The 23,566-nt window shown below is 47.9% G+C and overlaps 1 protein-coding gene and 2 long non-coding RNA genes across 3 annotated transcripts in view; 1 reads left to right on the top strand and 2 right to left on the bottom strand.

Moving 5' to 3' along the window:
- LOC149352486 (sulfhydryl oxidase 1-like) overlaps positions 1-312 on the top strand; it is a 116,270-nt gene extending 115,958 nt beyond the window's left edge. Inside the window, exon 11 of the mRNA XM_089581677.1 lies at positions 242-312. Coding sequence (XP_089437803.1) covers positions 242-297 — 56 coding nt within the window. The 3' untranslated portion in view covers positions 298-312. The remainder of the gene's footprint in view (positions 1-241) is intronic.
- Positions 313-5,357: 5,045 nt separating this feature from the next.
- LOC149352485 (uncharacterized) lies at positions 5,358-10,084 on the bottom strand. Its single transcript, XR_016289535.1, has 4 exons — positions 8,969-10,084; positions 8,537-8,894; positions 5,465-5,583; positions 5,358-5,391 (listed from the first exon to the last, which is right to left on the bottom strand). It is a non-coding gene; the product is annotated as an uncharacterized LOC149352485 (long non-coding RNA).
- A 6,373-nt stretch (positions 10,085-16,457) lies between these two features.
- LOC149352484 (uncharacterized) lies at positions 16,458-20,457 on the bottom strand. Its single transcript, XR_016290800.1, has 2 exons — positions 20,373-20,457; positions 16,458-18,605 (listed from the first exon to the last, which is right to left on the bottom strand). It is a non-coding gene; the product is annotated as an uncharacterized LOC149352484 (long non-coding RNA).
- Positions 20,458-23,566: the final 3,109 nt, after the last annotated feature.

The raw sequence follows: 23,566 nt of genomic DNA, 5'->3' as shown, positions 1-23,566 counted from the left end.
CCTACCATATACGCTCCACCCCATTCTTATTCTTCTAGTTATTTCCCTCTCATGATCCGGATGAGCGGTAACTACCTGCCCTAAGTAGACATATTCTCTTACTACTTCCAGCACCTCGCTACCAATGGCGAACTGCTGTTCCCTTACTACACTATTGAACATTACTTTGGTTTTCTGCATGTTATTTTTTTAACCCCACCGTTCTGCTCTGCCTGTCTAACTCATTGATCATGCCTTGCAGTTCATGTCATCAGCGAACACTATCATTCAAGAAAGCCTTCAGTTCCGGAAAGTTAGTGCACGTTGGGTGCCGAGGCAGCTCTCTGTGTTCGACCGGCAAATCTCCCAAGAGCTAAAGGACAGTTTCGGCACTGAAGACCAGCCATTCCTAAATCGGATCATCACATGCGATGAAAAGTGGATGCATCATTTCACCCTGGAGTTGCAACATGCATCAAAGAGTGGAAGCATCTCAACTCTCCAAATAGCAAGAAGTTCCATAGGATTCCGTCTGCTGGAAAAATCATAGCCACGATTCTCTGGGACAGCGCTGGTGTGTTCTATGTGGATCCAGAGGGCGATCTAGTTCCCGGTCCAAGTCAAGGCCAGGAGACCTTTCCCTCCCAAAACACAAGCAAGACAAGGCGAAGCAGGAGACCAAGACCAGCCAGGGCCAAGGACCTCCACCAGGGAAGAAAATGGACTCCCCCGACAAAAGGGTAAGCTGGTCTCAGGTTGCCGTCTCCCCTGCTCAAAACAATACTAATACATGCCAGGATTGCAAACAGCTAGAAAATACTAACAAACAGCTCAGAGCAAAAATAGCAGAGCAAAACCAACGCATACAAAGGTTAGAGGAAAAGGTCAACCAACTTCTTAGCTCTCGCTCAGCAACACCTAGCCCAGTACAAGCATTACCAGCCCCAGCAAGCATGGAAACTGAAGACCTTAGCAATCTACGGCCTCAGACGCAGAACACAACTCCCCAAGCCTCTGTTCAATGCCCTCCCCCTGACACAAATGTTGAACAACCAACTCTCCAACAAATTATGGTCCAAATCCAGGCTCAGATGCAAGCTCTGCAACAACAAGTGCAACAACAATCCCTCCAGATGCAACAGAAAATTTCCGCTGTGCAAGAAGAATTCAATTCTAAAATCCAAGTTGTCACGCAGGGAGTCAGGAAACGCGCAGGACTGACTGACAACCCCCGGGCCAAAGTCAACAGAAGACACACAAGCGTGGCTGACGTCAGCGATTGTGAATCCGTTGCTAGCAGTCAAGATGGCCCCCTCCCCTAAACAAGCACAAAACCACTTAGAAATCTGGCAATGGAATTGTAGAACTTTCAAAAATAAGGGCAGTTACTTGCTTATGTTCATTCAAAAGTCTCCTATACCCCCGGATATAATCTGTCTCCAGGAAACCCGCGTGGCTCCTTACCTTCGTGGATATTATACAATGGCACCTACGGACTCGCCGAGAGTAGCTACTCTTGTGGCCAAATCAGTTACGACAGTCCCACATCAACTCCCCTTCATAGATATTAACCATGTTCTAGTTGAAGTTCTGCCGCAAAAGAGGGGAAAGCAGAGCATCTTTATCCTAAATATCTACAGCCCTCCAAGCCGCAAGAAGGAAGATTTTCTGCCTATACTAACAGAATGCACCAGAATAGCCCAGGACAACCCCTTGGTGGTTCTGGGAGACATGAATGCAAGACACAGCTCCTGGGGCTACATAAGCGACTCTCAAAAAGGTGCTAATCTACTTGAAGCCGTGGAAATGCTAGGTTTAGAACTCGTCACTGATATTACCTCTCCTACCAGAACAGGGAACAGTATTAGCCGAGATACCTGCCCAGACCTCACCTTCATTAAGAACATTAATCACGCAACCTGGACTAACCTAGGGGAATCCTTGGGCAGCGACCACAACATCATAAGTCTCTCTATACCAACTGCCAGAATCAGAAGAGCTCTGGGAAATGTACACATCACGGACTGGACAAAATTCAGAGACTGCCCGCCGCCAGAAGGAGGCATTAAAAATATTCAAGAGTGGACTCAACTAATCAAAGATGCCCACTCAAGCAACACTCGAACCATCCAACGGACCGTAGAAGCACCGGACGTAGATCGCCACCTATTGCATCTATGGGAGGCTCGAAAAGGCCTCACTAAACGCTGGAAAAAGCAGCGTCTCAATAGAAAACTAAAACTACGAATTGCTAAGATTACACAGCAAGCGCAAGCATATGCTATACAACTGTGTAGACAAAACTGGTCTGAGTTTTGTGCTTCCCTGAAAGGCACTCTAAGCACAGCCCAGACATGGACCATCTTAAGATGCATGCTCGACCCGAATAAGGCCAAATCAGTTACCAGCCGAACTCTCCAACAGTTGCCCATAAGTTTCAAGGCACAGACCAAGACCTCATAACAGCCATGCATCGCAAGTACATAGGAGACCACACCCCTCCATGCACCCTGACCTATGAAGGACAACAAAATCCAAGCTTAGACGCCTCCATAACGGTATCTGAAGTTTATGCTGCAGCAAGAATAGCTCAGCGGAACACAGCACCGGGCGGAGACAAGGTTACCAACGCTATAATTCGAAACCTCAGCAACGACCATATGAAAGACCTAACAGAATACATTAACAAGGAGTTATGGGAGAAAGGCCAGGTTCCAGCTGAGTGGCGCCATGCGAACATCATTATGATTCCAAAGGCCGGGAAACCCCCGGCAGTGGAGTCCCTCCGCCCAATCTCCTTAACCTCCTGTCTGGGAAAACTGTATGAAAGAATCATACACACCAGACTCCAGAACTATATAGAAGATAACAAATTTTACCCCTACACTATGGTGGGATTCCGAAAAGGTCTCTGTACACAAGATGCCTTCCTAAGGATTAGCGAAGAAGTGCTTAATACAATACCCACAAACGGAGAAAACCTTCTTTTAGCCCTGGATTTAAAAGGAGCCTTTGACAACGTCTCCCATCAGGCTATCCTAGAGGAGCTGAGTGGTCTAAACTGTGGAGAGAGGATATTTAACTACATCAAGGCTTTCCTCTCCAACAGAACCGCCACCATAGGCATTGGTGAAGTCCGTTCTCATCCCTTCCCCATGCCTAACAAGGGTACTCCTCAAGGGGCTATAATATCCCCCCTCCTCTTCAATATTGCCATGCTAAAGCTAGCAAGAAAGCTTCAAACGCAGCCCGACATAGGCTACACGGTCTATGCCGATGATATAACTCTATGGGCCACACACGGCTCCTTAGCCCAAAAAGAAGAAGCCCTACAAGATGCCATACACACGGTTGAAGAATTTGCTGCGGAAAGTGGTCTGGAGTGTGCCCCGGAGAAGTCTGAGGTCATTAGACTCCACAAACTCCCTTACACATCCCCAGGAGAAGTTGAGCTTTTCCTGGGTGGACGCAAGATTAATGAAGTGGACAAGATCCGGATACTGGGGCTCTGGCTTCAAAGTAACCTCAGATCCGACCATATGATCAGAACCATCAAAACAACAGTTAATCAAATCTCAAGAATGATCCGCCGCATTACCTGGCACCGCAAGGGTATGAGAGAAGAGGACACCCTTAGACTCGTCCAGGCCCTAGTTCTGAGCAGGATAACATACGGCCTCCCTTACCAAAAACTGGGCACTGTGGAAACCAGAGCTATCGATACAATCATAAGAGGGGCTTACAAAACTGCCCTCAATCTTCCAATAGCCACTTCTACAGAACGACTCCTAGAGCTTGGTCTGCACAACACTTTTACCGAGCTCCAAGAAGCCCTCTTGGAAAGCCAAAAAGAACGCCTTCTAAAAACCAATGCGGGAAGGACGATCCTGACTAAATTAGGGACATGGCCGGGGCTGGAGACAAGAGGCAGTAAAACCTCTCTTCCACTCCAAACCCGAGAAAAGATCAGCGTTAGTCCAATCCCACGTCACATGCATCATGCTCATCAGCAAGGCAGACGACAAGCGCGAGCAAAGGCACTTCAGAAACACCTAGAAAGCGACCGTAAAGCCGTTTACGTAGACATTGGGGCCTACCCCACGCCGGGAAAGTTCTCAGTCGCTGCGATTGACCACCAACTAAAACCGGCTCTCCAAGCTTCTATATATGCAGAAAACCCCTCCTCTGCAGAGGCTCTGGCAATAGCTATCGCCATCAAACATAAAGACCAAAGAGGAGAGTCCTCCCACGTTATAACAGACTCCCAACAAGCCTGCCGAGACTTTCTTAATGGCAGGCTTCCCTCAAGAGCAACACAGCTACTTGGCAATCTCAGCCTAACACACAGACTAACATGGACACCTGGTCACGAAGGACTAGCTGGAAATGAGGTAGCCAACGATCTAGCCCGAGATTTAACCCACCGGGCGGATCCTCATCCCTACCCCACGCCCATGCCTAGCACCTATGGTGACAGATTAGAACATATTCGGCTGGAGCGCAGAAAATACCCACCCTCTCACATAAAACTAGACTCCTCCGCAGCCATAGACTGGAGGAAAATTCAGACCAACACTTTCCCTAACTTGTTCATCCTACACAAGATTAGCCCCACTCAATATCAGAATACATGCCCTTGGTGTGGAGCTTGCCCTACACTCTACCACATATCGTGGGAATGTACAACGAAACCAAAACACTTAACCGTATCGAACCCGACATATGAGCAGTGGGAGGTGGCCCTGACCAGCGAGACCCTGGATCAGCAACTTAAGTTGGTTCAGCAAGTCCGTCAGTCAGCTAAAGCCAGTGGCGCCTTGGACTAGGGGTGCCACCCAAGTTGCTCGAGCAACCTTCCTCTTTTTAAATAAAAGTTTTCTCTCTCTCTCTCTCTCTCTCTCTCTATGTGGATTTTCTTTCTGCCGACTGGTGTGACGATCAACAGTGCCTGTTACGGCCAGGTCCTCAGAGATGTGCATAAGACGTTGAACAAAGAGCGGCCGAACCAAAGGAGAGTCCCGTTCCTGCAAGACAATGCAAGCCCTCATACTGCGCATCGCACGACATGAACATTACATGTAGGAATTGGGCTGGGAGATACGCCACAACTCCTCTACAGTCCGGACCTTGCTCCGACTGATTTCCTTCTGTTTGTGCCACTGAAAGACTTCCTCGGGGGCCGCCATTACAGCATGCGGTCCGATCATGGATTCGCCACACTGACAAGGCTTTCTGTGTTACTAACATTGGAGCACTGGTGAAACGCTGGGAAAAGTATCAGTGTAGGCAGACAATACATCAAGAAATAAAACCCATTTCTCCGTTACTTTCCGTTACGGACCAAAGGCGCAGAAAGCAGCACTTGCCTTTTTTCGTGAGGTGTCCACCTGCGGGGCAGCCGCATCTTGTTGTCTGCAATGAGTTAGTCGGGACGTCAGTTAATGAGTAGCCTAATTAAGCGCTCAATGCGCACGTGATCGCTTACTTAGTACATGATTCTTGCGCAGCGGATATCTGTGTCTCTGGTGCCTCTGGAGGGCTCCTTAGGCGCACGAAGAATACGGGGCGCTTACTGCTGGCGCTCATTGGGTCCGGTCCTTGAGTCTGCAGTAAGACAGAATGATGTGCTGGAGTGGCATGCACTGATGTTGTACTCGCAGGTCTTCACCAAAACCACACAAATAAAACTTGCTTCTGGGTAGAACTTTCCCAAGTGACATAATGACGGTTTCCAGTAGCCGACTAGGAGCCATATTTTGTAACGATCCATTTCGTTTCTCTCTCATTTGGCCGTGGCGTCAATCGTGACAAAAGTAACACCAAGTGTGGAAGCAGACGGCCAATCACAGGCACTGCCGGTATGGCAGCGGCGCCGCCACATTCAGTGCGGCTGAGTCATACGGACCATGCTGTGCGAATTCTTCGCAGAACCGATAGAAGTTTTATTTGCCGAGCATGGATTAGGTCCTATAAAGTTCGTCACGCATGTCAAACGTGCCATCGTGCTTCTTCATTAGTTGGCGCCGGTCCGCCAGTGCGACATGAGTGCGGGACGCCTCCGTGCTAGTCAGTGGCGACATAAGCGTGTTTCTGTCTCAATCAGCGTGAGATCTTTTTTCATGGCATGCGCCACTGGGAGCAGCGACCAGTGATAGAGGACGAAATGAAATGGAAAGGAAATGGATCGTTAGAAAAAAACTGAAGGGGACATTTAAGCTCCGCGTTCATATGTCCCTGGGAGTCCTCATACCATTCCCGGCGCAGTGGTGCGGCGCTTAAGAGATGCGCCACTGCCCTGCGATGACAGGCGCTGCCACTAGTGGGGCTTGTGCGACCCAAGCTAGTCTCCCCGAGCAACCTGTCGCGAGCAATCATTAATTTAACTGCCAGCTGTCACGGTGGTCTGTTTGCTCGCAATCCACAAGGTCACGTGACCTAGGCGGCCCACCTAGGTTGCTTATCCGGCGGGTGTCCACCTGGGCCACCCTATTTTTCGCTCACAACGGCGACAACGCCGAAGCCGGATTTTCTGCGTATATAAGGGGCCTTTAACGATATCGCGTTAATACGACCCCAGGTGCAAATGCCCGGCTCGGGGACCGCGGCATTTAAGCATCGCGCTTCGAAGGGGTTCTTGTCCGCAGCGTAGATGTCTCAGTCTTCTTTGACCAGCAGAAGTAGCTGCCTCTGAAGCCACAAGAAATTCCCTCGCGCTTAGTCTGCACAGCAGTAGAAAGGCCAGTAAAAGTTCTCTGCAAGCGCTTAGGCTCAATCAAGGAGTGCTGGCTGCAAGTGAGGAGTGCCTACGTCTGAGAGAATTGATTTTAGAAAGCGAGCAAAAAAATTCAGGGGGCACTTTGACTGTCTAAAGTGGGTAGAGGCGGAAGCGTTTTCCGCACCACCTTCGCTGTTTCTGTGGCACCGGTGGCGTCACATAATCGACTACTAATCACTAAGTGATGACAAATCACTAATTAATGTTTAATTACTGATTAATGTCCGAATACTTATTAACTGCTAATTAATGACGCTTAAGCTTCGCCTTTAGGAGTGGAACGCGACCGCGCGTTGTAGCGCTGCCAAGGAGTCCACGGAACACCACCCGTTCAGCGCGATGCCTTGCCCTTTGAACGCAACGCTTTTTGAGGAAAGGAAATGGCGCAGTAATTCTCTGTCATCTCGGTGGACACCTGAACCGCACCGTAGAGGAAGGGAGGAAGTGGGAGTGAAAGAAGATAGATAAAGAGGAGCCGTAATGAAGAAAATGAAAATTGTATTTGAGGAAAGGAAATTACGCAGTAACTGTCTCACAAAATTCAGGGGGGCACTTTTTTGACCTAAAGTGTGGTCGCTGATGCCCCTAAGAGTGGAACGCGACAGCGTCTTGCAACGCTGCCAAGGAGTCCATAGAACGCCATCGCCCATTCGGTTGTACGCCTCACTCGTCAGTAAATTGGTTTTTGAGGAAAGGAAATGTATCTGTCTCTCATTTGCCGGTGGACACCTAAACCTCGCGAGAAGGGAATGGAGGAGGATGAGAGTGAGTGAAGACACCGTATTCACTAGACGCGGTTTGTTCATTCCAAACCATCGAGCTGGAATGGCGGAGTGGATAGCATGCTCGTCTCTCACGCCGAAGACCGGGGTTCGATTCCTGAGCTCGAGCAATTTCTTAATCGATTTTATTTATTTATATGGCCTGACTAGTAAAACTAATTAGGCTAATTGGGTAATTAAGCAGTTAACTAAGCTCTGTCTCACTAAATTGGAGCATCACTATACGATCCCTTCAATTGGTTACATGGTTACTAGCCAAAGTACAATTGGCCCCGTTTGAAATTCGCGCACTGTGACGTCACGACCGTTTCCACCAATTGAAAAGCGTGACATTTTCTGTCGACAACTGCTGCTTACAACGATGAGACATTAAAGGCTTCCGCCTTAAAATATGCGCTATCTTACCTCTCTACTTGGCCGATGGCATAATTCCTCACGGGGGGAGGAGGGTGGGGGAGGGTGGGGGGTCCTTGATCACGCCGCCTGCTTTACTCCTTGCTAATGTGCTGGTCCCGGATTATGTAAGCGGAAGAGATGGCCCTGGAAAATTCAGACCGAGGCGGAAATTGTTACAAGTCCTCCGGTTGCGTGGATGCGTTGAAAAGCTGCTTCTACCCGGGCTCATAGGAAATTTGACGGAATGAAAAGGGTCCGAATTTACATCGACCGCTCTGAATGCTTCAAATTGCAACAAAATCTCAGTACACAGGCGTTATTGCATTTCGCGCCCGTCGAAGTGGAACATCCGCGGCTGGAGATGGAACCTGCGATCTCGCGGTTACCAACAGTCACTGGGCCAACGCGGTAGGTTTCAAGCATTATGCGGGATCATTTCTGTACCAATCGGAGCCGCCCCGTAAAAGACAAAAAAAAAAAAATCAGATGAAAAAACACGCCACAAGAGGCGAAACAGGGGTGAAAGTGTCGGCAAACAATTAGACACTTCGTGGTTACGTGCGTTTACAGCGTCAGCCTCGCTGCCTCGAGCGCAGGTGCTCACCTTTGCGCGAAGCACGGCGCGAACGTCGACACGCCGAAGGTCTGCAACGTGCTCGGCGAGTAATTTACAGGTGACGACGAGCGGCACAAGCGGGCACAGTTTTTCTCCCTTCGTAGCGCGCGCACTTCGAAGACCTTCAGGGAAGAGCAGCGGCCAAGATTCACGGCGCCGCTCTGCAGAAGAGACCGAAGCGACGCGCCGCGAGGCACCGGCGGTTCATTCGTTTGGCAAACACGAGTCGTTGCGAGAGAAACCACGCATGCCTAGAATGCCAGAGAAAGGCATGAAGAAAGGCTTACCGGCCGTTTCCAGAAAGGTTCCGCTCGAAGAAGAGCTGCTGGACGTTTCGTGCGCCTTGCTGCGTGGAACACGAGTCGTTGCGAGAGAAACCACGCATGCCTAGAATGCCAGAGAAAGGCAAGAAAGGCTTACCGGCCGTTTTCAGAAAGGTTCCGCTCGAAAAAGAGCTGCTGGACGTTTCGTGCGCCTTGCTGCGTGGAACACGAATCGTTGCGAGAGGAACCACGCATGCCTAGAATGCCAGAGAAAGGCAAGAAGAAAGGCTTACCGGCCGTTTCCAGAAAGGTTCCACTCAAAGAAGAGCTGCTGGACGTTTCGTGCGCCTTGCTACGTGGAACACGAGTCACGAGCGGAACACGAGTCACGAGCGCACGCGGGGACGCTTTGTCGTCTTTCTCTTCCGTTTGCAGAGGCGCGCGAGAGCATGCTCGAACCATGAGCACGCTAGTGGCCAGCGGGTTTTCTGGTTTAGTGATTTGAGCACTCACGTTGTATGTTGGAGGTGCAAGGTTCGACCCCAGTGCCGCCGGGTACCCACCGGTGATAAAATGGGTACAAGCTTTCCTCTGGCCTCTTGCTCGGCTTCTCTGGGGTAATTTGCTGAGCAGATGGGATGGCTCTTCTTTGTGTAGAGGAAGAAAAGGTTGCGCGCAACACTTTTTTGTTCGCTTATTTACATTTTTATTCATGCATTTGTTTTTAGCTTTCCATTTAGTTGTTAGTTTTCGCACTCCAGGACCAGAGCGCACGCGCATTTGCGCGGAAATGATTGTCTTCTGCTGGCTTCGCTCGTCTCTGAACTTAAAGGGACTATGCAATTAATTAAAGGTCACTTGTAAATGTTTTCAACTCTTAGAAATGATGCTAAGCAGCATTCACACCAAGTATGAGTCTTCGGAACTGAGCCGGAAATATAGTATGAATTTTTAAAAACCGCGTTTTTTTAAATTCGCGGGCCGATTGGTGTCTTCGTAGTGACTAATTTTGAAGCTAAAATCGGGAAGATAGACGTCACTAGACCCGTGACGTCGTCACGCTGTCATTCGCTGGAGCCACGGCGGCCACAGCGTCACGGGCATGCTTCCGGTAGCCGTGAAAATCGTCTGCTCGAGCCGCCGCTCGACCCCCTCGGGCAAGCGTGAGCCAGGGCATATGGTTTCAATTTACCTCTGCCGCCTCTTTCTGTCGGGAGTTCGGGAGTCACTCGCAGTGCCTCTGTCGCAGTGACAAGCAAAGAAATCCGAAGCGCGCCGCAATCCAAGAAGGCTAAAGGCCCATCTCCATGGACACATCCGAGGCGCACCAGCGCAGCGCCTACGCGTAGCAGCGTACGCCGGAGCCGGTCTGCGCATGCGCGACGCGCAGACGCGAGCTGGCGCTGACGCTTGGCAAATATCTGTCCATGTCAGATATTCGCGCCTCGCTCGCGCCGGCGCCGGAAGTGGCTCGCTGGTTTGCGGTCGGTGTAACCAATCAGAGAACGCAGTTCTCTCGGCATCCGGTACGGCCCTTCGCGCCGTTTGCATCGCCGAGCCGAGCTGAGCGCGGTAGCAGCGACAGGCCATCGAGTTGCATATGTTTTCTAACGCTTGTCGCGGTGCGGCTCTGGGCGCGTAAACGCTGCGCTGGTGCGCCTCGGATGTGTCCATGGCGATGGGCCTTAAAGGTGCACTGAAGAGGAATCTGAACTTGTCTTTTTGCCGCGGGAACTCGATCTACACGTTCCGAGCTTTCTTAGAAACTGCGATGTACTGCCCTGTGTGGCCGATTTCCCCAATTAAATTGAATTAACGTCCGGCTACCGCCTTTTTTTTTAATTCTGCCTCGTACGATGGGCGGAGTCGACCAACGCGTGGAGCGCCTTTCACCCAGTCCCGTGGCGGCTTGCCGCTCTGCCATCGGCGGAGTAATACGTAGTAGTCCGTAGTAGCAAATAGTCCGCGCGTATTTTTATTTCTTCGGGCTTATTTTGCGGCTATATTATCTGCGAATGAAACTATTTATTCATGGAAACCTAAAAAACAAAATAAAGTGAAAGCAAAGCCTCCACGGGACTGGGTGAAAGGCGCTCCACGCGTTGGTCGACTCCGCCCACCGTACGAGGCAGAATTAAAAAAAAAAGGCGAGAGCCGGACGTTAATTCGTTTTAATTGGGGAAATCGGCCACACAGGGCAATAAGTCACTGTTTCTAAGAATGCTAGGAACGTGTGGATCGAGCTCCCGCGGCAAAAAGACATGTTCAGAATCCTCTTCAGCGGAGAGACGCTGCCGGCGCTGCTGCTGGGGTGCTGGGTGCGACAACCGGAAGTCGCAAGCCTAACGTCAGCGAATGACGTATTCATGGGCGGAGCCCAGTCCCAGAGCTGTTTTCTTTATTTTTTCCTGGTGCTCCGCGTGTACGAGTTGAGGGGGGGAGAGGAGGAGCGTCATTCTTAATCATCTATATCTTCGTTGTTATTGATGCTAGCTCGAAAATTCTTGCGCTGGGGTGACGAGTGATGGAATGCCTATCTCTCCTCTTTACGTAATCTCAATTAATTTACTGCATAGTCCCTTTAACTACAGCGCCCACAAACTACGCTAAAACACTGCTCTCACGCGGCCGGAGCAGCTTTCGCGTCGCAGTAGAGTTCCCGCCACAAAAATCGGCCACCCGAAAAGCCGAAACCCATTCTGCCTATACGGAGGTCCAGTGGACTACATTTTTTTATTCTTCCTTTTTAAATTCTCCATCTGGTGCCCTTAGTACATCGTGCTATTGAAAAGAAATTATATTGCTGTACTTTTCTGTGTAGACATCGCACCGCGTTATGTGCAGCACTAGCCATAAAGCTGCCCGGTTGCCCGGAATTATTCTTCGATAAGCAGCATTTCTCTTTACGGCGGTTCAATGTAAATGCTTTGAGAAATATGCATATCTGTCTAACCATCGCGAAGTATGAGTGAACAAAAGTCTTTTCTCTTTTTTTCGTTTTCCGCAGAGAATAATCGTAGAATACTTGATCAGTGCGTGGTCGTTTCCATATTTTCGGCATAAACTTAAAAACAAAGATTTGATCCTCTACGCACTTTTAAACGCTAATAAATCGTAGGTGGATCGGTTATACTGTTCAAATGTGTGAGTTTTCCCAGCAGTTCATCTGATAAATCGAACTAAAGCAGCGCAAGCGTGCTTTTTCTTGCAGTTGTCGTTATGCCTACAGTTGTAGTTGCGGTGGAAACTGACCGCCATGTTCGAATGACCTATACTAGATTTCCAAAAGTGCTGGTCGAATGGGCCATTGCAACTGTAGCGATGTCAAAACAGTTAATGCAGTAAGCAGTCCGTGGAACGTCGGGAAATCTCTTCGTATACCCTACTGAAAAAGCAAAGCTTAAAACAGGCGGTTAAATCGCACATACCCGCTGGTACTTGAAATATGTGCATTATAGATTTTCACTTTTGTATCAGTCACCCTTAGAGACATTTGACCAAGAATCGCTACATATACCGGCGTTCCGGCTAAAAATAACCGATATTAAAAAAAAAGACATGTCCTAGGCGAGTGAAACCAATTTAGGGCTGCTGACAGTCGTATGGCCGTATACCGGCAGGGCTCCTTTGAACAAAATATTCAAGCAAGCAAGCAGAGGCCTAGTTATCAGTGTTTTTTGAAGCGAAACGCTTCACTAGGCTAGTCAACACCGGATCTGGCGTGCGCCGTGATCAATTTTAGCCACAGCGGCGCATGCGCGAGTTCGCCGCGCGACGTCACTGGAGAGGCGCTCGTGGTCGGCGGAGCCACCGCCGAGCGCGGCACCGCCGGTCGACTTTCGCCGTCGTTCGCGCGCTCTGCGCGTGTTTACCGAGTGTCCATCGGCGCGCGCTCGGCTTCCTCGTATGACGCTACTTGCAGCCGCGTGTTTACCACAGTTACTACGCATGCGAAAGGAGGGCTATATAACGCGCTTGCCTACACTGTTATCGTGGTGCTCCCAGTGCGTTGTGCGCGAACTGCGGCAGCCATGACGTTAAACAAAGCATAACTGCAGCTTTTCGCTTGTATATCCCGGCTTAACCAGAGCTAAGCCACTGCCAATTTTTTATTTCTTGAAACTTTGTTAACCAGCAAGACTGATTAGCTAAGCTTTTAAATACTGGTGTCAGGAATGAAGTGTCGATGCAGAAGTTGTAGATCACCTTGAAAAACAGCCGGCTGAAATGTTTCACCAAGGTGCCATTTACGCAGCTTCCGCCAAATGTAAAGCTACCATGCGGCAGCGGTGCAATCAGTGCCCCAAGGAACTGACTGTTCTCAGAGAACAAAATCTGCTTTTCTCTGGAGCGCTGCCCCCGATGGGGGCGGTTTACACCGAGCCGCGAGAAAGGTCGTACGTGCTTCCCGACTGATCCGCGGTACCGCAGAACGAGCTCTGACCACACTGCCTCCCAAAAAGGCCTCCCATGTATTTCGCGCTCGCAGGCGTTCTTGCGCCGCGATTGGCCTAATCATACCTCCGCGGGCTGTTCTCTACTCCCTCACCGGAAATGGACATGGAGACAGCGCCGGCCGGAACCAGTGGCCTGCCTGGCACTCTGCCACTTCCTGAAGAACACTCGGATATTGAAATGGATTCGTGAGAATCCACTCCCTCTCTCACAGCATCATCGTCTCCCGATCATCACACCCGACCAACCAGGCCGGCTGGGCCCAGGCGCTGAGTTAACACAAGGCTAAGAAAAAGCGCAAAGCTGCCATGCAGGTCACGGAAACCCCTGCTGAAGCTCTGACTACCAGCGGGGCCTCGACTGCATCCGCCTTGAGTCAGCTCACCCCGGAAAACAACACAACGACACGCGGGCCCCAGCGTCGCCTCCCGCCCTTACTGAAGGGCGACATCACATCGTCATCAGCCATCGACGAGGATTATCAATTAAAGACCACAACATCATCGACATCTGACGTGCCATTTCTGGTGCCTGTTCTAATCCTCACAAGGTTGCAGGAGAATACGTCGTCCGTCCTCGTACCAGATCCAACATCCTCATTGTCAGCACACCCCACATCGAAGTGGCGGACGAGGTGCGCCAGATGGCCCGTCTAGTCCTCGGCGGCAAAACCTTTGACGTTACAGCATAGGGCCCTTCTGCGACCAGGAAAAGAAGGGGGTCATTCATGACCTCCCTGAAGGAGAATCCCGTGAAACGCTTATGGCCGGCCTCGGGTTGCGTACACAGGGCGTCAACATCCTATGCCCGAATGCTATGCGAAATGAAAACAGTGCTCTTCACCTTTGAGGGCCCCATGGTACCCAAGGTAGTCTACTGCCACGACGCCGAATTCCACTGCTTCCACTACCGACCGGCCAGGCAGGTGTGCTGTCTGCATGCAAACGGAACATCGCCATGACGTGTGCCGATACCCGGACACTGCGGTGTCCAGGCAGTGCTGTGTCAAATATCTTGTGGGGGGGGACCTGTGTCAGCCAAAGTGCGCACTGTGCGGTAAAGAGCACGTCATGAGCACCCGTGACTGTCTGCGGAAAGTCAAGCCAGCCAAACTCCATCCGGCACCCTGCGTCAACACCCGCAGCACAGGGCATGCCGGGACGGCCCACCTGTCAGCCTCCGCAAGCGCTGGTTCAACTCTGAGGAAGACTCCATCAGGGGCCGTATTACGGAACTGTCAAATCAAAAACTTGTCAAAAACTTGTCAAAAAAGTGTCAATTAGCCCCGCCGTAGCCGCGCTCCTATTGGTCGGCCGTGGCCGGCGGCCATGTTACTTTTTTGCGTCATGGGTGGCTGTCGTTTACGTCACGGACATGACAGAAGTGGTGACGTTGCACACCTAATTATGCAGGCGCAATTTGACTTTTTTTGACCGCTTCGAGGCGGTCAATTTGGCCGTTGCGTTTTTGACAGAAAATGGCGGCGGCAGCGGTGGTGTATGTGGCGATGGCGGCTGCGCCGGCGAGAACGAACGGCGAAGGAGGGCATACGAAGACGCGTTTAACTTGCCGGACGAGCTGTTTCGACGCCTTTTTCGATTGGAGAAGCAGACTGCGGAGTGGCTGTGCGACGAACTCGGCGATGAACTGGGAGGTGTGCGTGCGAGTGCGCTGTCGGTGCAGCGGCGGGTGCTGTGTGCACTGCGGTTATTTGCGACCGCGGGTTTCATACAAGCTTCGGCAGCCGACGTCACCTCTGTGCCACAGCTACATACGAATAAAACATGCTTATGCTGGCAAAGAACTTTATTTTCCCCTGCAAATCGCACTTCGTAGTCGTCTTCTGTTTCCCGGTCGAGGAAAAAGAAACAGACGACCACACATCACATACTGCAACGCTTCACGCTTTGACACTTCTGTCACCGGTCGTAAGAGTCGAACAACACAGACCTTAACAAGTTGGCTTCGTCGATTTTTCCGCATTTAGATCAACCGCACAGTACCTTGATTTTCGACGCCGCGTAAGAAAACAGTATCAAGGCGTGGAACAGCTGTTTTCGTGCAAAGCGGCTTGTTGACATTTTACCACCGTCAGCGCACCCCCGCGGCAGCAAAAGTTACCCATGCATAATCCTTACAAAAATTTCTTTTGTGATTCTTTAGAGAGTCTTTCAAATTTACTCATTATAATGTAATGTGTTTCTTTTAGATCTGTACGGAATTTTTGTCCAGAGTTTCAATAACTAATTGGCCACCGCATTGTTATAGGAACACGGCTAATGTCCTTTAAAAGAAGCACTGTAATGAGTTGCTTTAGAAACTTCTTGAAGAGTCTCTTTAGAAACCCTTTTCAGCGCACTCATTTCATTGTAATGTTTTGTTTTTGAATCTGTATAGAATTTGGGTACAGTGTTTCAATAACTAATTGGCCACCGCATTGTTATAGGAACACGGCTAATGTCCTTTAAAAGAAACACTGTAATGAGTTGCTTTAGAAACTTCTTGAAGAGTCCCTTTAGAAACCCTTTTCAGCGCACTCATTTCATTGTAATGTGTTGTTTTTGAATGTGTATAGAATTTGGGTAGTGTTTCAATAACTAATTGGCCACCGCATTGCTATAGAAATGTGGCTAATGTCCTTTAAAAGAAATAATGTAATGACTTTCTTTAGAAACTCCTTGAGAAATTGTTTAGAAATTCTTTTCAGTGTACTCATTTCATTGTAATGTGCTGCTTTTGAATTTGTATAGAATTTGGGTACAGTGTTTCAATAACTAATTGGCTACCACATTTTTATAGGAACACGGCTAATGTCCTTTAAAAGAAATACTGCAACAACTTTCTTTTGAAGCTAGTTAAATGAATTTTAGGTAAATCCATTGGAATGCATTTATTTCATTACAATGTGATACTTTTGACACTGTATAAGATCTGAGTAATGAGTTCCAATAACTAACTGGCCACCACATTCCTATAGAAGCCCAGCATGCACAATGTAACATATATGAGGTAACCACTGATTGCTGTAAGCATGCAAGAAATCATACAGAGCAACAGCACATGACATACAATCAACTAACTTTATTTCACTTGCAACTTTTACAGCAGCTTACGGAATGGAATGTTTGCAGCTTCTGGCGAGCCTTAGTAATTAGCAGCATTTATGATGAAAACTGATAGGAGACATGGCACACGAGCAGTACCAGCACATTTTATTTTGAGACAAGTAATTTTAGATTCATTTTCTGCGCCACATGTGAAACAAAGAGCACACCTCAAAGAGAGTATGTTTTCACGAAATAACAGTGGAGTAACGACTCACACAAATACTGCCTAGCCTTCTGCCTTCAATGTCTCTGAGTATATGCCTGCCTTAATTTTATTCACTTATGTCCTACATAAGGTACACAATGCTAGTAGGAGCCACAGCAAAAGGCTAGCTGCATGTTCATTCTGTGAGAATTAAAAGTTAGAAAGAAAGCACTGTGTACCTGTATGTAGTATTCTGAAAGGATATCATTTACAGCTGTCCCAAGGATTGCGTGCACAATAGAGTGAACATGATGAAGGAGTCACATTTGTTTTGAAGTGGACACGTGAAATCTACTGTCCAGAATTAAACTGCCTCTTGTTAAACAGTACACGCACCTAATTTTGGTGGCATGTTTTCTTCTCCACAGTAATGTGGAAAACACTACTACGCATGGATCACCGGGTGGTATTCACCTGCTAACTATAAATAATTTATAATTGAATTTTTCTCTCATGCTGTTTCAGTTTCACCAGCCTAACAACGAATGTAACGTTAACGAGCCCTTATAGGTCACATGAGGCATAAAAAACAGCAAATTGCTGCTTCTTCATTTGTTGTCATTCCGGCTGTTGAGGCTGCTTGGCTTTAGCATTGTAGCAAATTAAAAGGACAAAACAGTGATCATATCACAGTTCCTTCATGTCTTGCGAGACCTGTAAGCACACTTTGATGTCACAGTCATCGTTCGGCTGTTGAAACCGAAACAGCATGAGAAAGAAATTCAACTGTAAATTATTTAGCGGGCATACTAGAATAGCACATAATAATCCATGCCTTAGGAATCATTACAAAGCAGAAAACATGCACCCAAAAGTTAGGCGTCTGTACTCCTTTGAGCAGGAATAAATTCTTAATTCAAGCAAGACACAAAGTACAAGAATGACAAAACAGAGTACATTATTCATTTCTACTCTACATGACTAAAAATCGTCCGATGAAAATGCAAATTTCAAGGAACACTTTACGTCTGATACTGAGCAATAATCATCCAGTTAGCCATCATGCATATTACCGTTTGCTACAAGGGCGCGCCTTTGTTAGCATTTTAATTCAGACTGGTTTGCACTACCCGCTATTAACCACAAAAAAGCTGTACATCAAATCTCTGACTGTGCCAACAAAAGAACTGGTTTTTTTCATTACATATACGTAACTTGTGTTTTTCTACGTTGCTTCTTGTGTACAAATTGGTCCAACCATAGGGAATACAGGGCGGCCAGAATAGGATGCTTGACAGTTGGCTGCTCAATAATCCTTCTTAGGTGACAACACAAGCTGTGAATGTCATCTGTTACAGCCCCCTTTCTTCACACAACTGCTGCTGTCCACAGGCAACTAATATTATAGCTATGCATATGCTTTCCTGAGCTGTGTTTAAGTGTTGCCTGGATTTACAATGGTCAGTTTGCCCAACAATCTAAGAGACCATCATAAACAGGCTGCAAAATTCACTGCTAAAGAAAGCAATGATATGCTGCAGTATCAAGTGAACAAAAAGAAAAATGAGAAGAAAAGCTATATCCGGTTTAGAGAAGAAACAAAACAAATATTTCGAAAAGCAATCTGTTTCATGTGCGTTTCATTCCTTTGTAGTAAATAGTATGGAGGATAAATGTGTGGGGATATTAACAATCAACTCAAGCACGCATTTAAAATATGCAACTGCTTGATGCAAGGTCTGACTTTCTAACTATGCTGGTATAGACATATTTAGTTTAGAATGCATATATTTTAATTGAGTGCATAATTCTGAAAATAAAAATTGGTCAAAAGGAGGCAGTTGTTGATTCATATCGGCACTTCCAGGTATTCTTTGGATGTGATCTTCATTGTGCATATCCCGCAGTAAATAATTCAATGGCATAGATACCAGCATTTCCTTTCATAAAATGTGCTGATGACTTGCGGTAAGCCAATGATGTGACCTGGCTGGTAGATTATTAGGTGCATCATTCTTGTCTGTGCAGAGATGAGGAGGCGTCAAATAGGCACCACCCATGCTTGCCAGTCTGAAGTACCCAGATGTCTGCATATAGGCCAAAGAAAAAAAATAAGTCAGTGAGACCTAGCACACAACTGCTTTCACACTAATGCAAACAAGCAGCAGCACTTTGGTGATCTAGCTTTGAAAAGACTACTAAAAGCACAATACAGAAAGTACGATTACAAAATAAATGCAATGTACCCTTAGAAAAGAACTGTAAACACCATCCAGCTGTGACTGATACCCCTGCCAGACTAGAATATTTCATGAGAATGAATAACTATTACATTAACCTGTAACAATATTAATCTAATACATAACAATATTTATTGCCAATAATGCAGTGACATTCACAATCACTTGTTTTTAGAGAACTAATTCACCTGTCTTCTGTGTTTTACAAGTCACTGATTAATTACAGAAAGCAAATTAGGTGCAGTGACAGCTGAGAACAGCAGTCACTCAACCTCAGTAGCTCAAAGGCAGCACAAAGCGTCTACATCTGAGTCTCTCGAAATGGCGACTTAGACACAGTAATTGCACTCTCTAAACATCTGACAAGATGGTGATGCTGATGACCCCTTTTTTAAGCAAAGGGATGGATTCCGATCCTGCTACAATAAAAAACTTTTCACTTTCCTGCTCCACTAGTGTTGGATTGGCACTGCTGAAATAGTTGTAGATAGTAGGTGCATTAACAATGTCACATAACTATTTTAAACTGCTAGCCTGTATAATCCATTGAAATGACTACATTCAGTTACATACATTAAAAACCGACGATATCTCAAGCATTCTGGTAGTGAGATCAACAAAGCTATGTTCCAGTTGCTGCAGAAAAGCAGTGAGGTTAAAGCCAGACAAATGAATCAGCACCAATAACACACACATAACAAAATACAATGTAAAATGGTAAGCTTTTTACGGCATGACACTACAGTGCAAGTGGGAACAGCAACTACACATGTTGGCGAAATCCAAGTCTCAGTACTTCTCTCTTTGAAGAACTCTGGAGAAACTCCATGCGTCACCATAAAGTCCTTCGAAATAAAATTATTCAAAAGCATAGTCGAAAACATTATGCGCAGTTTGCGATAAAGGTGTGTTACTGTGTTTACTTTGCAGAGGTTCATAATTGCACCAGTTCGAAGTATGCTTGAAATGCCAAAAAAAAAAACAACCAAAGCCAGCCCCCACAAATTGCTTATACTCTCTATGAGCGAACAACGCCCGAAATGGATTACCAAAAGTTATTTTCGCAGCGAATCTCATCGGCAAAATTCCTTGTGCATTTGACGTGCGCAACTCAAGGCAGTTGTAGCTAGATCGTCATTCCACTTCTAGGCACTGAACGGCCTGAGTACTGTGAGCATTTGTAACGTGGGCTCGGCAGACCATGTTTTGTTGAGCTTGGAATTATACCCTGTACACATGCACACATACACATACAAGCACGAAAAACTAAATGCCGGGAACCACTGCCACAGAGAAGCATACGTCGTTCCAACACAGTGCTTTCCGCGCGTTGGTTCCATTCATCGCAGTAATGAGCACAACGAAATCGTGAGATTAAAAACATGCCACTGCACTCCATGTCACAACTTCTTCGCTGCGGAGAGGAAGTTACGGTTTCCGTGGCTGTGTGACTGGCTCGCGATCACGTGAAAACAAGCGACTTGCAGAAGCCGTTGCATCGAACTCAAACTTCTACTGCACTCCGAAGTAGTCAGACAACACCCAGCAGCATTTACAGCACTTCACGAACCCCCAGCACAACATTTTGGAAGCTAATTTAAAGAATCTACTCACATTCATAAGCAATCACACAAGGTCGTTCTTTCGGCAATTTCCTCACTGGCGTCCCAGAACCCTCCTCGCAGCGCCGCCTCTCCTCCTCCGCTCTTTTCTCCGTTCTCCTCTTTTTTTCTTTCACGGCTGTTGCGCTCTTCGGTCTATTCCTCCGGCGAGTCTGCCTCCGCGCACCGCCGCCGCGAATCTGCGCGTCTTCTGAACCGCGGCCTGGTCAGCGCGCCTCTCAATGTGCTGACGCATGAACACGTAGGTGGTGGTGGAAACGTTTATTGCCAATGATGTAAATCGTAGGGGGCGCCTGGTTTGCCGCAAAAGTTCGCATGATTACGAGCATTGGTCTGGGTATCGGGCATGCAGCAGTATTTGGTATTGAGCAGTCCGGGTTTGTAGTTGTCGCCAATGTGCAGCCTGCGCTATGGTGAGGGACGGAGCGGGAGGTGCGTATTCCCTTCTTTTGTCTCGGTAATACGAGAGAATATCACGGAAGGAGACCAGGTAGTGCGCGGGCCGCGGGCGAACGGACAATCGTGTGAATCGCCCTTTAACGCCATTTTAAGTACGTGCGCAGTCGCCTTCTTTGCGCGAGGAACGTGCCGGCCACACAAATGGCTCGAAGGGCAACGCGAAAATCGCGAGCCGGCCGCCCTAGAAGCTCGCCAGGAGCAGAACAGCTGTGAAAGACAATACGAGCAGAATCGCTTTATTAAGGCGAAAGCCTTTAATGCCTCATACTGTCGTGAGCAGGGAATGCACTACCTGGTCTCCTTCCGTGATATTCTCTCGTATTACCGAGACAAAAGAAGGGAAAACGCACCCCCCGCTCCGTCCCTCACCATAGCGCAGGCTGCACATTGGCGACAACTACAAACCCGGACTGCTCAATACCCAATACTGCTGCATGTCCGATACCCAGACCAATGCTCGTAATCATGTAAACTTTTGCGGCAAACCAGGCGCCCCCTACGATTTACATCATTGGCAATAACCGTTTCCACCACCACCTACATTGAGAGGCGCGCTGACCAGGTCCAGAAGACGCGCAGATTCGCGGCGGCGGTGCGCGGAGGCAGACTTGCCGGAGGAATAGACCGAAGAGCGCAACAGCCGTGAAAGAAAAAAAGAGGAGAAGGGAGAAAAGAGCGGAGGAGGAGAGGCGGCGCTGCGAGGAGGGTTCTGGGACGCCAGTGAGGAAATTGCCGTTCTTTCTTCCACGTTGATGCCGGCGTTGTCACGGCGTGGTGCAGGGCGCAATACGGCGCCCAATATCTTCAGAACTTCAGGTGCTTTAGAAGGTCTTTTGAAGCGCGCAGGTCGCACACCAATTTCGTAGTACATCCTAAGAACCACAGCACAAAAACGGCACAACAGGCGCAACAACAGGAAAAAAAACTACGCGCGAAACGCCACCCGCATGCCACCCGGCACCCTGCAACAAAAAAAAAACATGGCGCCGGTGCTGACGACTTTGGGATTGGACTGGATTGGCCTCGGTGTGAGTTTTTTTATTTTTTTTTTGCCGCTGCGCCTGGAGGGAGTTTCGGTTTCCTTGGGAGAGCCGGTGACTCTGGGGTGCGAAATTCATTTTGTGCGGCAGGACTCATAATTAGAAGTGCTGGCATTTCTACCAACGTGGTTCTAGACGCATCTCCCTCCCTTGAGAAGGCAACGCCTGGTTCAGCGTCCTTGAGTCGAGGATCGACTATCAGACTGCGCGGTAGGCGTCCGCATGAAGCGCGCGCACATCTGCTCGGACTAGAAAAGCCAGCATTGCACCTAACATAGAGTTAATATGCACCTAACGACTAAATACTCAAGGTGGGGCCATGCCAACATGGTAAAGGAATTTTCGTCACACAGTGAAGTTGACTTGTAGGCCTTACAGCTGGTCTGTTGCAAAATGTGGGAAGCGCTTAAAACAAACAATATTTATTAATTTATGTCTACAGATACTAGCGAAGATAAAAAAAACACGTTAGGAACATAATCTTAATAATGGGCCTGTTTACTGTAGCGGCTGCCCGTCTCAACTACAGGTGTGCTCTTTTGCAAAACTCACGAAGTCAGCTTCTCTTTACAGCGGAAGGAGTCTTTACCATTGAGATAATTTTTTTTTCGTGAGGGGGGGGGGGGGGGGGGCAGAAATCGGGTGCAGCGCTGGAGAAATATATTGTCCGAAAAATGTCGCGCGCCTCTTGTGCACGCTTCTGCTTTTTGTTGTCGCGGCGATAAAGGAATTAGGCGCAACTCTGTCAAGCCATTTCTTCGCTGGTGAAATGAACCGTCACCTCGCTGCAGTCGCGACGGAACGGTGAAACGCAACTTTGCCAGGCCTCAGTGCTGCACCCAACTCCCGACCCTCGCGAGCCGCGACGCCATGGTAAAAGTGTTTTTGAGATGCTGGAAAGGTGACTTACGAAGTTTTGCAAAGGAATTCTGCTAATACTTCACCGAATTACAGTCTCACAGTGCGTCATGTGCTTGGTCTACAAACATTGCTCGTGGTAGAGCACGTGCGCAGCGTTTATGCTATAGAGAAGACGTTACGAGAAGGTCCATTTTTTCGCCAAAGAAAAAAAAGTAAACAATTGGTGCAGACGCAAATAAACAAGAACTCGACAAAAGGCGAATGCAATGACAACGTTGTACAAGGCTACTCCTATTCATGCTCATTAGTCAGTAGTGAGAGCTGATCATATTTTCTCTTTCAATGAGGAAGAAATATTCGTTACAGATATTTGTATGCTTTGTTGATCCAGTTTCCGGAGATTTCAAGTGATCGTAACGGCGGTGAGGTTGTTTCGTTACTCAAGAAAGCAAACGAATACATTGCCGCTGTTTTCTGCCAAATTTTTCTTGAGATTTTTCTTGAGGTGCCTTTCGAAGATTTAATGTTATATGCTTGCGTTGAATTCTTTCTAGCTTGCTGATGTGCAGTTTGATTTAAAATTTTACCGCCTTTTAGAGCGAATTGATTTAGTGAAAACTGCGAACAATATCTATAAATTCTGGCTCAAGAAGTCTTACCGAGAGAATGCCGCAGATTCTGTTTTGACTGCGAAAGGAGCGAATTCATTTAGCGAAAGCACGAAACAAGCTCTATAAAATTTGACTCATTTTGAAGCGATACCGAGCCATTTAGAAGTTGTTTTGACTGCCAACGACGCGTGTTCATATAGAGAAGGCACAAAACA

This window comes from Amblyomma mixtum, chromosome 3 (genome assembly GCF_055824585.1).
Source record: "Amblyomma mixtum isolate Tamu chromosome 3, ASM5582458v1, whole genome shotgun sequence".
Taxonomy (NCBI): domain Eukaryota; kingdom Metazoa; phylum Arthropoda; class Arachnida; order Ixodida; family Ixodidae; genus Amblyomma; species Amblyomma mixtum.
This window is presented reverse-complemented; position numbering and strand designations above follow the sequence as displayed.